This window comes from Manis javanica, chromosome 8 (assembly GCF_040802235.1).
Source record: "Manis javanica isolate MJ-LG chromosome 8, MJ_LKY, whole genome shotgun sequence".
In the NCBI taxonomy this organism is placed as follows: Eukaryota; Metazoa; Chordata; class Mammalia; order Pholidota; family Manidae; genus Manis; species Manis javanica.
Genome location: NC_133163.1, coordinates 83,966,949 through 83,981,092, shown reverse-complemented (window position 1 = coordinate 83,981,092; position 14,144 = coordinate 83,966,949). Strand labels below are relative to the sequence as shown.

Genomic DNA, 14,144 nt, shown 5'->3' with positions numbered 1-14,144 from the left:
TCAGCCCTCTTTCGCATCGTGTACAACATGATACAAGTTGTACCATAAACAATGTAAAGTTTGGGAGACTGCACAAAGATGCAGGGGATGGCCAGCCTGTGCTCAGGAGCCATGCTCTGAATGAGGAACATACGGCTGGGTCTGCTACTGGAATGTCTCCTTCCCCCACATTCGTAATTCCCACCGGTCATACAAGGCCCACATGACATCGCATGGCCTCCATGGTGCCATCGAGACACTTCAGACCACCACAGTGATTTCTCGTCTCCTTGCAGGAGTCCTGGAGGCTACTACCTGTCATCAAACACCACCTTGTAAGAGACCTTCCTTTCTTCATAACCAATTTATCCCCTAAAGGTCTAAAGCTAAAGCTGAAGGCCTTAGATACAAAGTGAGCTGAAGTGAATGGCTGTATTAGTAAAGTGTTGAATTTTAAAATAGATTTAATTGGAATAATAACCATGAATTAGCCTTTTGCTACATATTTTAATATAATTGCCTGGAGAATTCAGTCCCCATATCCACGTGGCCAACTGATGATCACTGGAGTATGCAGCCTGGCAGGCAACACCCTGATGTCTTCTTTCCTGTATACACTGAGGCCGGCAGAGGGAAGCGAGCCTTGACTCTTAGAATAAAGTCCCTCCACCCCACTTCTCTGCTGTTAGTGTGCACAGAACTCAGTATGGGTCATCAGAATCTAATCCTGAAGGTTCCCCTTTGTCCAAGAATTTTATCAGACTCTCAGCCTCATGATCTGTGTAAAGGTACACTATTTGGTGAGAAAAGAGCCCACTTGGTAGCTAAAGAAAAAAATAGCCTTTAACCAGACCACCACATCTCTCTCAGGAGCTACAGCACACACTGTCTATATGCATTTGGGACTCAGGGACCACATGTACACTTCACAGAAGTGCCTGAGTCAGCCAGTACTTGGGAAAAAGCTGGAGAGCTTTTCAAGATACAGACTCTCAAGCCTTCCTCAGAACTGGACTCTCGGGGTGGGGAGGAGAGGGCAGGAGTCTATACCTTTAGAATCCAGGCATTCAGGAACCACTGCATATCACCCAACACTGGCAGTTGCTCAAGGAAGCTCTACTGAGTAGTCACAATATGTCAACAAAAATGAAAAATGGAGTGGGGGAAAAAAAAGCTTCAGGTGGTTCTAAAAATTAATAGATCTGTTTTTCACCCCAACACCTCCCACCCCTTCCCTCCTCACATGTCCCACACTGTCTAAAGGATAGATTTGAAAAGCCCACTCGTGGGTCTAAGGGACCAACTCCCTTGTGGTGATGGAGGCTGACACAGACACAGTGGGGACCCTGGCTGCCAGGCCGCAGCCCCTGCACCCCCAATGGGAGCCACAGGAAACAGAGGCAAGTCAGAGCCCCAGCGCTGGGCCCCTCTCCTGTCAGGACGCAGGAGGGCCTCTGCTGGGTCCCACCACCACACTCCTTGCCCTGCTTTCTCCTCTGTATCGTCTTGTGTCCCTGGGGAGGACGAGAACAAAATTACATATATGTACAAATTCTTGTCATTCTTTCTCTGACAAGTAGCAAAAAGGGAACCTAGTAGAGAGCTAAGTGGAACACAAAGACCATTTTGATGGGGAAATGAATTCATATTTGGATGTATCCTAACAATACTTCAACTCAAAATATTCAAAATCAAATTTGCCTTCTCTCACCCTGTTAACACCCTTGCCACTCACCTAGTCATCCAATCAGACCACTTAGCACCCCTGCAAATCCTTCTGTCCCCGCGCTTCAAGCCTCATCAGCGACCACCCCTGGTCCTCTGCTGAAGTCCCATCCATCAGTGACCATCTTCCAGCCCTGCCTTGTGCCGTCCAACCCTCAGCCCATCCCATTTGCCCAACATGACAGCCTTCTGTGGTTTCCCTGCTCCCAGCCTTGCATCTCTTCAACCCTTCCTTCCCAACAGCGCCAAGGTCAAATCTGACCACATCCCTTTTCTTGCTAAACAAACTATTGTTGACTAATAATGGTAATAATAAGAGTTAGTTTTGAGTGTTCTGTGCGTGTCAGGAACTGCATTAGAGGGCTCTGACTTACAGCTAATTTAATCCTGTTACAACTCCAAGTTATATTATTAGATCCATTTTATGTATTAGAAAACAAGAGAAGGTAAGAAGTTTGCCCAAGTCGTGGAGCAGGATTCACACTGGTTGTCTCTCTGAAGCCTGTGCACTCACCCACATGCTAAATTGCCCCCAGGGGAAATGAAGACCAGACTGCCAGTACTAACAGAGCCCACCCTCTCGGCACAGACTCCCCCTCTGGGGCGCCACACTCCAGTACACTGCTGACTTAGCACAGCCTGGTTTCCCAGATCTCCTCGTCGCTCTCCTGTTGTGGACCTAGAAGGGCCTTCCAGAGTCGTACTCATACCCAAGGCCCACTGAAGCGACCTTTTTCCCACGCAGTGCTCTCGATCACTTCCAACCCAGAGGAGCACTCTCTCACAATATGATGTTACGTCATTTATTATACAACTTATTTTATGTTGCCTTCTTTTTCATTTATTGCATGAACATTTACTGATCACCTACTCTATGTCAGCCACTGTGTAAGGTAAGGGGCCGAGGGCGATGAACAAGCATGGTCTTACTCATCTCTGAATATTCTACATCTAATAAAATACCTAGTAAACAAGTGCGCAGTGTTGTGATGAATGAAGAACTTTAGAATCATTTGAAACTCTCAGCATGACTGAAATACTGTCTGAGAGCCACCATGGTCTAGAAGGACCCGCACTGCAGGCTGCCTGGCGTTGGCTGGGTTTCCTTGATGATCTCGGTTGGTCTGTTTTCACCTTGTCCTAGAATTCTCAACTGTACCTCAGGTATATGCCTGAACAAACTCAAAGGAAGACATATATTTTTAATTCCCACTTTCTCTGTACTCTAATACATTCTTTGTATTACCAGTCATTTTACAAGTGACTTTTCTCCCCTCAGTCTGTAGGATAAGTCAGTGTCCATCCCAAACAACTCAACCTAACACCAGCCCAGAGGTAAAACGAATCCCCCACAGCACATGTACCAAGCTGGCAGCAGAACAGCAGGGTGGCACCTGGCTTCTGGCTGTCAGGTCTGCCACTCCGCCACCCCTCTGAAGCTGTGGGCAGATCTGCAATCACTGTACCAGACAATATGCCACAGCCCCTGAGTCAGGGAGGCATATGACAAGCCACCAGCCACCACTGATTCTCCATGCATTTTAAAAGGGTGAGAATACCTGACACTCCTCATATGGAGAGAATCAGTGAAATCCTGCTCAGAAAATAGTCAGAACTCCTTGGGAAGAAAATGTGGCTTGAGCACAAAGCAAATGAAGTGTTTGGGCTTTATGGATTCACTGAAAGACTTCTGGTATTTGTTCTCATTTGATGGCTTTATTCTCCTCATTATAAAAGAGTTATTTAAAGCCATAAAAGTTAAGGATTTTCTCACCTAACACCAAAAACAATGTGGGAGGAAAGAAATTAATGTTCAACACTAAGGAGAATTTTTACACATATAGAAAAAGAAGAAAGCCCAAATGGCAAAGTAGTCCACTCAAAATCATGACTATAAACTTTCTGTCTTGCAACCTAGACCATATGAGTAATTCACACAGATGGCCAGGTATAAAGGTGCACTCTGGCTTCAAGGACCTGTCTAAGTTAAGCTCCCTGAAAGTTTTCTGAACAATTTAGGTAACTGAGACTAAACATAAATTACTACACTCTTTAAAAATCTCCACAATAATGAAAAAGGTGTTAGTGTGCAGCCTTGAGAAGAGCTAATCCACATTCAAGACAATCCTTCACCTTACCTGTTTTGGACATGAAGTTTCACCATCCCACTCTTTCTCCTCAGCAAACCGGAATTGTGAGAAGGAGTCCCCTAGGAATAGAAAAACAGAATTTTATGCAAAAGCCAAAGGAAAATTTCCCTTTTGGAGTAAGAGGCCATTTCTGAAGAGGTTACCGTCCCAAATTCATTGATATCATTCAGTAGAAGGTCCTGGCTTCCACATCCTCGCACAGCGATCTCTGCACAGTGGGGGACTGAGAATACTGTTGGCAACCTCATCCACTGTTTTATTCAACTCACAGCAAGCCACCATCCCACATGCTTCTTGAGACACAACTACATAGTTCAGGCCTACAGACATGGCCACCTACCCATATTTTCCATATTATCATCTCATCTGCTTAATGTATGCTGGAAACCTATATTTATGATTTGAGGTGTGAGCCCAGTGGAAAACGAAGGAGAACAGAACTGGAGAGCAATTCTAGACTGATCCACTCTGTGACAAGTGTAAAATATCTCTGAAGCAAGGATCCTGACCTAAGCCTCACTCCAAAAACCACCTGATTAGAATGTCCAATGCAAAATAAAACTCAGGAGAGTGTGCATTAGATTAATGGGAATCATGGTGCACTGCCCTAAGCTCTTGGAATGAAGGAAAACGAACATGTTAGATCAACATAAGCAAGCATGAGAGGTGAGCCTGTACAGCTTAGACCCAAGGCTTATTTGAAAATGTGTATTTACCTGAGTATTTGCATTAAAAATGGCTAACTTATAAATGAAGAATTATTTCTCTGCCTAGCTTTCAGGATCCTCCAAACTGTGGTCCTGCCTCATTCACCCACATTTACTTCCTATTTCTTTAGACTTTCTGTTCCAGAGTCAGCCTCTTTTCATATTACAAGCAGAATTCATATTCCATCCTATTCTCATTTGTTTTTTAATCCTCCCCTCTTCTCTGGAAGATTCACACACTTCTACCAATTCATATCCTATTTATACTTCAAGACTCAGCTACAAGCCCACTTCCTCTTCCCGTGATACCTCTCAGGTGATTTAACCATAGAATCCATTCTTTACTCCTAAATTAAAAGAGTGGGGTGGGAGGGGGGTAGGAAGAGGCGGGGGGAAAGCAAAGGATTTAAAACTAAAGAGATAGACAAAGATAAAATTAGAACCTACACCACCCCCACCATTTCCAAAACACATTGATCAAACATTAACATTTGATAAGATCAAACTGAAGGAAAAAGGACCAAGAATAATACTCATGAGAAAGGGGGAAATTGCTACTCTTAATCATTTGGCAAACCAACCTGATCTCTCAAAAATCATGATATAAAAGACCTGAATAATATGATTAATAAGGTGTTGTAAATGTACGTGGATATATAAGGATGTGTGCATATATGTGTTGTGATTATATGTACATTTTTTGCAGGCATCTGTGCAACATTGCTTTTTAAAAAGGACTATGAAAAGTCCACAAGAAACCTTAATAAATCCTAAAATGTAGCAGTCATACAACCTATACTCACTGGTGGTGAACATTTGTAGTATATATAAGCAAAGATTTCCTATCTCTTGCAGACAAAGACCTTTTGCAGATCAACCAGAATAAAACCACCTAATATAAAAGCAGGGAAAGGGGCAAGAATAAGAAATATACATGGGAATATATATATGAAATAAATAATAGATGAATAAATTAAAAGTCAATCTGGTAAATTTTTAAGACTTGTCCAAACAGCTGAATGTCTTGTTCAGTATTATTTTTGGCATTCCCAAACTTCTACTGTTTACTATTATAAATGATCCTACGATTGCACAGGTTATAATAATATATAATCAGCACCCTATAACAGTAGTGCAAACAAGGCATGCTATATGTATTTATTTTTAATATCTGAATATTCACTTTCAAAAACAGGTAAGATTCAAGATTCCAACAATGGCTAAATAGCTTGTTGCAAACCAGTCCTCTTGCTGAGAACAACTAGGAACACTAGGCCAAAACAAAATCTATTTGCAGACATTGGAGAGCTATGCAGACAATGAGGACGTGAGGGACAAAGGTCTTAGAGAGAAGAGAAGCTCAAGGAGCTAAGTCTAACATTTAGAACTGCTTTTCCCTTTGAGGTATTTGTTAATCTCCAAAATGCAAAGAGACTGACAAGCTGAGCATAAAGTAACAAACAGAGATGCTGTGAAGCGGCAGAGAGCTTCGGCTGGTCTCATGGCACTCAGGGGTTCCGGTGGGACCCCTGATGACTACATCTGAGAAGCTGGGACAAAGTAAGACTAGCCCAGCTCTCACAAAGTCTGAGGCAAAGCTGTGCATCAGCTCTATCTCTGGTTCTGCCTACAAGAACCAAAAGTAGGTACTTTTTGGAGGAAAATGATATCAATAGCCTACAAATATCTCTACTATTTTTTATGCACAGTGTCCAAAATTCATTAAACCACAAGACATATCAGGAGATGAGATCAAGATAACAGAAAGCTGAGAGAGAGAGGGAAAAAAAGAGAGAGAAATTAGGAAAAGACCCACAGAGGTTCTTGATATTGGAGTTAACAGACATGAATTTGGTTATTTTGCACTGTAAAAATTTCAAGAATAGGAAAAACTGTAAAATTAATGACATCCATGAAGTCATCTTTGATTCATACAAAATATACACATAAAAATACAAAGAAAAAAAAGTGAGAAAAGTGAAATACCTAAACATACCTTTTGTTTACAGTACTCAGACCTCAAATCAATACAACTTAAAAATCCTAATCAACAAAGCATATGGAGGCTAATTTTGAAATCTTGTTAAAGTGACCACTAAAGAATGCTATCCTCTCTAATCCTCTCATCAAATATGAAAGCATACCCAGACTTGTCAAAATTATGAACCCTAGAGTCAGGGGTGCTTCTGGAACATGTTACCAACATTCCTCCTGAATTATGATGACATGCACAAACATAGCAGTGGTACCTCCAAATGTACCGTTCCTACGTGTTACACGTCAGACTTTGGGCCACACAGAAGCCATCAAGATCATCTTCAAATAAAACAGCACAGTTCCTTGACAATGCATTCAGTTCTCCTGCTCTATACACTTGTTGAGAGTTCCTGGGCCCTTATGCTAACATGGTGAATCTGACTGAAAAGTATAAAATGGAAACCAGTAAAAAGCAGTGATAGCCAACTGTTGATGACAACTGAACAAATGTGAAGTATGAATGTCTTAGGACTCGTAAGCATTCAAGTTTTTGTTTCCACTCAGAAAATAATTACAGTACAGTATAACGAGCAGACCTAGAAAGCATAAAAGGAGGACAGCACTTTCTTCCCTCTGTTCGGGCCAAACACTGATTTCATGACTTAGAAGAGGTTGAGGAACTGCCTTGTTTGTACTTACACAACATCCACAAACAAGAGGGAGGCCCAGCTACTGCCTATTACACAGGCTACTTGAACAACAGCAACACAAATCCCATAATAGTCTGCCTTACAGAGAAGAATACCAAAATTGCAGGCCTGCTACATCCAATAACTGCATAGTAGAAAGGTAATTTATTCACTGAATCTAAGAAAAAGGAGAGGAGAAGGTTTAAACAAAAAGTATGTATTTTAAGAGTTCATATTTTTCTTAAATAATAAAATGTCTTATGTTGTCTTATTCCAGCAACAATGAAGTTGGGGCAAGCAATAAAAGCTGAGACATAAGTGATAATGAAATAACTTTGTTATATTTTGAAAATCAATTACATTACTGCCATGTTTCTAGCGGCAAAATTAATGACAGATTTTTGTCTTTATTTATTTAATTAATTAAAGTATCATTGATGTACCATCTTATGTTGGTGTCAAATATACAACACAGTGGTTCAACAGTTATACATATTATTAAATCCTCACTCCCTCTAGCGCAGTTACTACCAACTTTGTAAACGTTACAGAGTCACTGACTATATTCTCCATGCTGCACTACTGTCCCTGTGACCAATTTATGTTGTGATTGTGAACTATTGTGCCCCTTTATTCCCTTCACCCTATGACAGCTTTTTTCAATCAACATAGTATGAAGCAACACAAATGTGAGCAGGTGGACATGCATGGTGGCAGCGTCTTACATCCTGAAAATGTTCAGGAGCAATGGTTCAAGCAGTGCACAATACTTCAGACTTCTGGGACTCCTTCAGTGAAGCTAGTGACCATCAAACAAACCCCCAAGTCTAGAGTTCTAATGAGGAGATAAGAGGCAACCTAGCCTATCACCTAGTCTTTACCTGGTTGCTATAGAGGACAAGTCCGCTGGGGAGTGGCACTGCTGTCAGCAGGACACTCCTGCAGAGCCTCCCAGTGGCAGCTTCTCAGCTGAAAGCTACCTGCTATTCAGTATCACAAACGTGGAGCATGATACAATGACGGCAGGAACAATCTAACAGCAGGTGAGGAATAAAAATGTATATTGTCAAAAGTAAAGCTGGCTACTAAACTCTTTTAAAATAAAATTGTAATAGTTGTGTTGAAACTTCAGATTTTTTCCTTGGATTCCAGATGCCCATTTAATGACAGTTATATTTAGCGTCAGCTTCAGCTAAATGTGATTTAACACTTGACCATTTGGCCAAAATGTGTATCTGATGTGCCTCCTATATTCAATTAGTGATATTCTGAGGCTGTTTAAAACTAAAGTAGCTTTTGTAATGTACAGCATGGTGGGTGACTAAAGTTAATAATACTGTACTGCATAATTGAAAGTTGCTAAGAGAAATCTTAAACGTTCTCATCAAAAGCAAAAAAAAATTTTGTAACTATGTGGTGATGGATGTTAACTAGACTTATTGTGGTGATCATTTTGCAGTATATACAAATACTGAACCATTATGTTGTAGACCTGAAATTAATATGTCAATTATACCTCAATGAAGGAAAAATAAGGTGGTTGTATATGTACTGACACAGAAACATAACCCGTTATCTCAACTGTTACATGAAAAAATCAGGTTTTAGTACAGTAGATCTATACTCACACACATATATGCATACTATATATACATATAAGGATATATATATAATCACAAAAATACCAATAATGCACAGAAATATATCAAAACAATTATAGACCTATTTTAAGAATGATTCTCTCTCAGAGGGTGGGATTGAAGGAGACTTTTCCTTTCTGCATACTGCATTTTCCAGTTGAAATTTCCTTCGTAAGCAACAAGCATGTTACTTTTGGAACTGAGCCAAACAGACGTAAGGAAATCTAGAAAAAAGCTGAAATTTCTTGAGGGCAAAGACCTTCTCAGAATAACTTAAGACAAAACATCCACAGATTTCAGAAGTTGGAATTACAGATGTCATTCACACTAACCGTCATTTTATAGAATAGAACCTTTGGTCTACAAAGGCTCAATGGCCTGACAGAAGCCACATAGCCAGTTAACAGCTAGACACTAACAGCTCTTAGCTCCTAACATTTATTATTATACCTAAAACTAATAAAGCTCTTTCCTCTGTTTCCACTAGACTTCTCAACTGTATGAGTTCTCTAGGACAAAAGCACATAATAAATATTTTATAACATTTGATATACTAATATTTGGTGTGTTGACACTGTTTGAAGACATGAAAGTCCAAACTCACAGAATTCCTCATTTCAGGAAAAGAATCACTTCAGGGGTTCCTTTAAATAACTACTATAGTCCTCTAAAAAACAAGAGCATTTTTATAGAACTCTAAATATTCTAATAATGATAGTGTCAGAGAAGAGTGATATACCAACTCTGTCACTGTACATATGGTACCAAGATTCTTACTCTGCCTAACTTCTCAAACTGATCTAATGCATGTCTTATGATCAGTGACAAAGTGGACACTAAACTTGTTAGAATTCTACAGCACCTTTATGCTTACAAAAAGCTTACCATCGAGTCATTGATAACAGTTTTGAATTTTAAGCTTACCCTTTTAGCCCCACCAGCAAAGAAGAGCTTTTAGCCCCACCAGCAAAGAAGCACAAGCACCTAACAGAACCATACAGTTCTCCTGGGGAAGCTCAGGTGAGATCACATGCAACAATTTTCATCTGGGCAAAGAAAAACTTGCACAGATTCAGATTTGAGAACACAAATCAGGTGCATATGAAGAGTGAGTGTGAAAGGAAGAAAATGTGCCCCAACCTATAACACCCAGTTCCAATAATATGGTAGTAGCAATTCCCATAGCTGATGTGTGTCCTGGGTATTTAGATCATTTTCTAATACCCAATAGTCCTCACAATGGCCACTTTAGAAAATGAAATGTACCCTCTCTTCTCTTTGAACTTCTCTATTTTCATCTGTGAGATGGCATATTTGGAAAGTCAAGGTAGATCCTTGGTCCACAGGCTGACACAGATCAATCCAGAGTTGATCCACAGTTCAATCTATAGGACATAAAAAATCTTTGCTACCCCGATTTCTAGCTTCCATGGATGAGCCTTTCTAGGTGCAGATGTCAAGCCCTTCAAGATTTACCCTAAAAGAAAGCAACAGCTAACATTTTATCTTTGTGAGGAAGATTATGCAAGCCCTACAGTGATTAATAAAGATATTTGGTTGAGCCAAAAGAACAAGGGAGTAAGAAAAATCTCTCCTCCTGCTCAACAGTGACTTATAATTAGCTTCCTCACCAGGTATGGGGCCCCAAAAGCCGCTGAGCATCAAATATCCACATTAAGCACTACATAATAGGATGTGACTATCTTTCTAATGCCCCTAAAAAGTTGCTACCCCATCTCCATGGATTATGTTGGAGGAAAAGCCAAATACACTCAGGGACCATGGAAGGGTTCTAGGCTTTATGACAGCAGGATGATGCTGACATTCTGGAATTTAGAATCTAGCTGTTGTCCCCAAAATTGCTGGCAAATATTCTGTGTTAATTCTGTACCACAGTAGACAATCTAGTGAAATTTCTCATATCAATTATTTTCAGAAACAAGACCAACATCAAGCCCTGGCCCAGAACTCCAAGGAGAGAATAAATGATTAGACAAGGCTGAATAAGTAAGAGGATAGATACAAAGATCAGTCCTCAGATGGACAATGAAGTCAGAAGACCTTCAAACTGATCTGTAGTAAAACAGTGTGTCAGTCAGGACTAGGTCTGCCTGCATGTAGCGAAGACCTGAAAAATTACGGCATAAACAAGATGAAAGGTTGTATTTCTGTCAACAAAATGAAGTGAAGATTCAGGCAGCCAAAGGCTGGTGTGGAGGCGAGGCCCCTTCAGTGCACTGCCCTGCCATTCCCATGGAAGCCCTTCTCACCGTGATTCAGGATGATGAGAGCCTGCTATGCCCCTGAAATTCCAGAGAGCAAGACAGTAGAAGAGTTGGAGGAAAAGGGGCAAAAGACGTGAACCATCATCTGTCAAGTTTTCCCAGAAACCATCACAGAACATTTCTGCATATTTCTCTTTGGGCTAGAACTGAATCATATCATTTTATCAAGCCAAAAGGAATGCAGGACAATTAATTTCTTCCCAGGTGGCCATGTGCCCAGATAAGAATCAAGGGTTTGAGTAGAAAAAGGGAAACTGGATATGGGGTGGGGAAGCAACTGCTCTCTCTGACAACCTACTAGAAGGCCCTACTCAAGAGGGAGGCCATGCTAGTGGGGCAACTGCACTCACTGAAGTATGAGTTGTCTCCAGTTATTTCAGTGAACTACTTGTAACATCCAAACGTCTTAAACTGTAATAAAAATGTTTTAGAGGATACACGCCTTTTGATTTTTTTACCAAATTCTATATGAGGTTAAGTGTGGGATATAATTTTAGTTTCCAGCATGATGCAAGACCAATTTACCAAAATACTGTTTATTACCTTTCTCAGGGAAAAATGGGTGTAATGTGAAGGCAAGCAATAATGACTTTAGGGGTAACTATTTATTTTTCATTCTTTCACACATTTTTTCCAGCACACCTATGTGCCAGACACTTTCGGGTGGTAATAACATAGAGAAGACATCCCTGCTCTCCTTGCTCTCAGATCCTGAGTTGAGCAAGAGGAGACTATAAAAAATATAAAAATATAAAATATAAAAAAAATTTTAATTCATTCTCCAAAGCTTAGAAGGGTTTACACTCTCTCCCTTTCTTGTTTTACACATACATACACACATAATGATACACTCAGGGTGTTAAATTATTTTAGAGAGGTTTAGTCCACCTAACAGCTTGTTTGTATTTTATTTATAAACTATCTTACACCCAAAATGTTGACTTTGTTGGTTATTGCAGTTGGTGAAAACTGTCATACAAATAATCAAGGTTCCAGGCCTAATACCTGAAGCAGACTACCCTCAAGTCCCATCAGCAATCTTGCAGTGACCTGCAATTCACTTTCAGAGGGAGCCAATGAGAAACAAGAGCCAGATCGATGCTGAACTGTCACTACCTGGAAAATAGCCTGCCACCTGTAGGACAGTGCTCAAATGCACACACACAAACACACAGCACATCAGTGCGGCAGTACAGAAAAAGCACAGCCTCACAAGTACCCTGACACGCCTCTCCAAAGGTCACTGCAAAACTCAGCACCTGGGTGTCGGGAAGCCCCCCAACCCCACTTCCCCTACTGTTCTATGAGGACAGCTGCCTGCTGCTTCACCCCTGATATGTCTGGCCTTGAGAACCTGTTGTACCTAGGGAAAGGAGCTAGATAAGGGCCTTGAAGGCCAGATGCCTGACCATGAAGGCCACATGCATGCGCACCTTAAAATACTTATGTAACCATGAATTAGCAGTACAGCAGTATAAGAAGTACAGCCTTGTGCAGAATAAAGTGGCTTCTTTTGAGCACCCTCCATGACAACTTCCACTGCCTTCTTTGCTCTTCGTGTTGCCCCAAAACCTTAAAGGCAACCCCAAGACCCCAACACTGGGTCCCACAGTACAGCCTAACCTTATCTCAATCACCTGGCCTGTCATCCATCCCTCCTTTTCCACAGTGAGTACTATTTTGAAAGTCAATCTATCCCTAATTACTACTTACGAATCTCAAACATGGTAACTCCTACCTTAATCTGTGTTAAGTTTTCTTCTTGCATTAAAAGTTCTCCATCAAAGTTAGTATTAAATAATTAAAATCCACAAACCTTGTAATCTCATGATGAAACAGACTGCTCAAAACATGCCCTCAGAGAATACTGTGGGGATTGCGAGGGAAATGTCTGAACCCTTCTCTATCGGAAATATCAGTTTGCTTTCAATTTGTTGTTTACTGGCTAAATGTATGACAGAGTCTCATAAAGTAAAAAATTAAGAAATCTTACCTACTGTCTTATCTTTGATCTGAATATTTTTGACTGCACCTCAGCTCAGCTCACTGAAATCATCTCTCTGATACTAATGCACATCTTCTTAATATAAAATCCAAATTTATATCCACGCTTTCAGCTGACAGCTCTTCTTTCTTTTACTTTCATTTGTAAGTCTATAAAGCCTCTTTTTAAAATCACAATCTATTTTCCTAATAGAATTCACTGCTCATAAGCACAATATCCTTCACAAAATTTCCAGTTGACCAGTTCTACCAAGCACTAGTAATACACAAGGTGAAGAGAGGAAACCAGGAAACCATTAGTCAATATACTTTTACTGAGGTCAGCTCATGCAGGCAACATAAAGCCTGTGGAAGTAGTTTTGATTAACTTCATCACATCCCAGATCCTTGATTTTCTTTTTGAAACTCTCTTAATTCTAGCTTTTGAGTACCCCTGGAATGAGCATGCTAGGGTGGCACGTCCCAGAGAGACAGCATGAACAGAGAGGCCTCAAGATAGAAAGGAGTTTGACCACCAAGGAGAAGCCAAGCCAGTATGGCTCAGGCACTGTGAGGGATGCAGAGGCAAGCGGTGACCAAAGAGAAGCCTGGGTCAAATTCATGGGACTCAGTATTCTTCAACCAGTTACCAAGTTTCACTGCTTAACACAGAGTTACACAATAATAACCAGGCTTAGTGAAACCACTTAGTCTGAGTTCTTATCTCTTAAATACATTTTACACGCATACCCAAACACATGTTAATTCTCAAATGACAGTCATCCTTAAACCATTTACAGATTAAATGAGACAACAAAATGTTAAAAAATAAAAAGATAAGTAGCAGGGCCTGTCAAATTATCCCTGTTAAACTGTTACCTTCAAAACAAAGAGAGTAGAAGCAGTTTTTTTGTGTTTGCTTTTTTCTGTTTCTTATAATCTCCTCTCGTTCAAGTCAGGATCTGAAAGCAAGGAGAGCAAGGAGTGTCTTCTCTATTTATGTTATTAG

General features: G+C 40.5%; 1 protein-coding gene across 6 annotated transcripts in view; it reads right to left on the bottom strand.

The window, feature by feature from the left end:
• AVEN (apoptosis and caspase activation inhibitor) overlaps positions 1 to 14,144 on the bottom strand; it is a 303,004-nt gene that overhangs the window by 95,930 nt on the left and 192,930 nt on the right. For all 6 annotated transcript variants that reach the window (XR_012120626.1, XR_012120624.1, XR_012120625.1 and 3 more), the window contains one exon: positions 3,843 to 3,913. Coding sequence is in view for 3 of the 6 variants with exons in the window: in XM_073211575.1 (XP_073067676.1) it covers positions 3,843 to 3,913 (71 nt within the window). In the remaining 3 variants the exon portion in view is untranslated. The remainder of the gene's footprint in view (positions 1 to 3,842; positions 3,914 to 14,144) is intronic.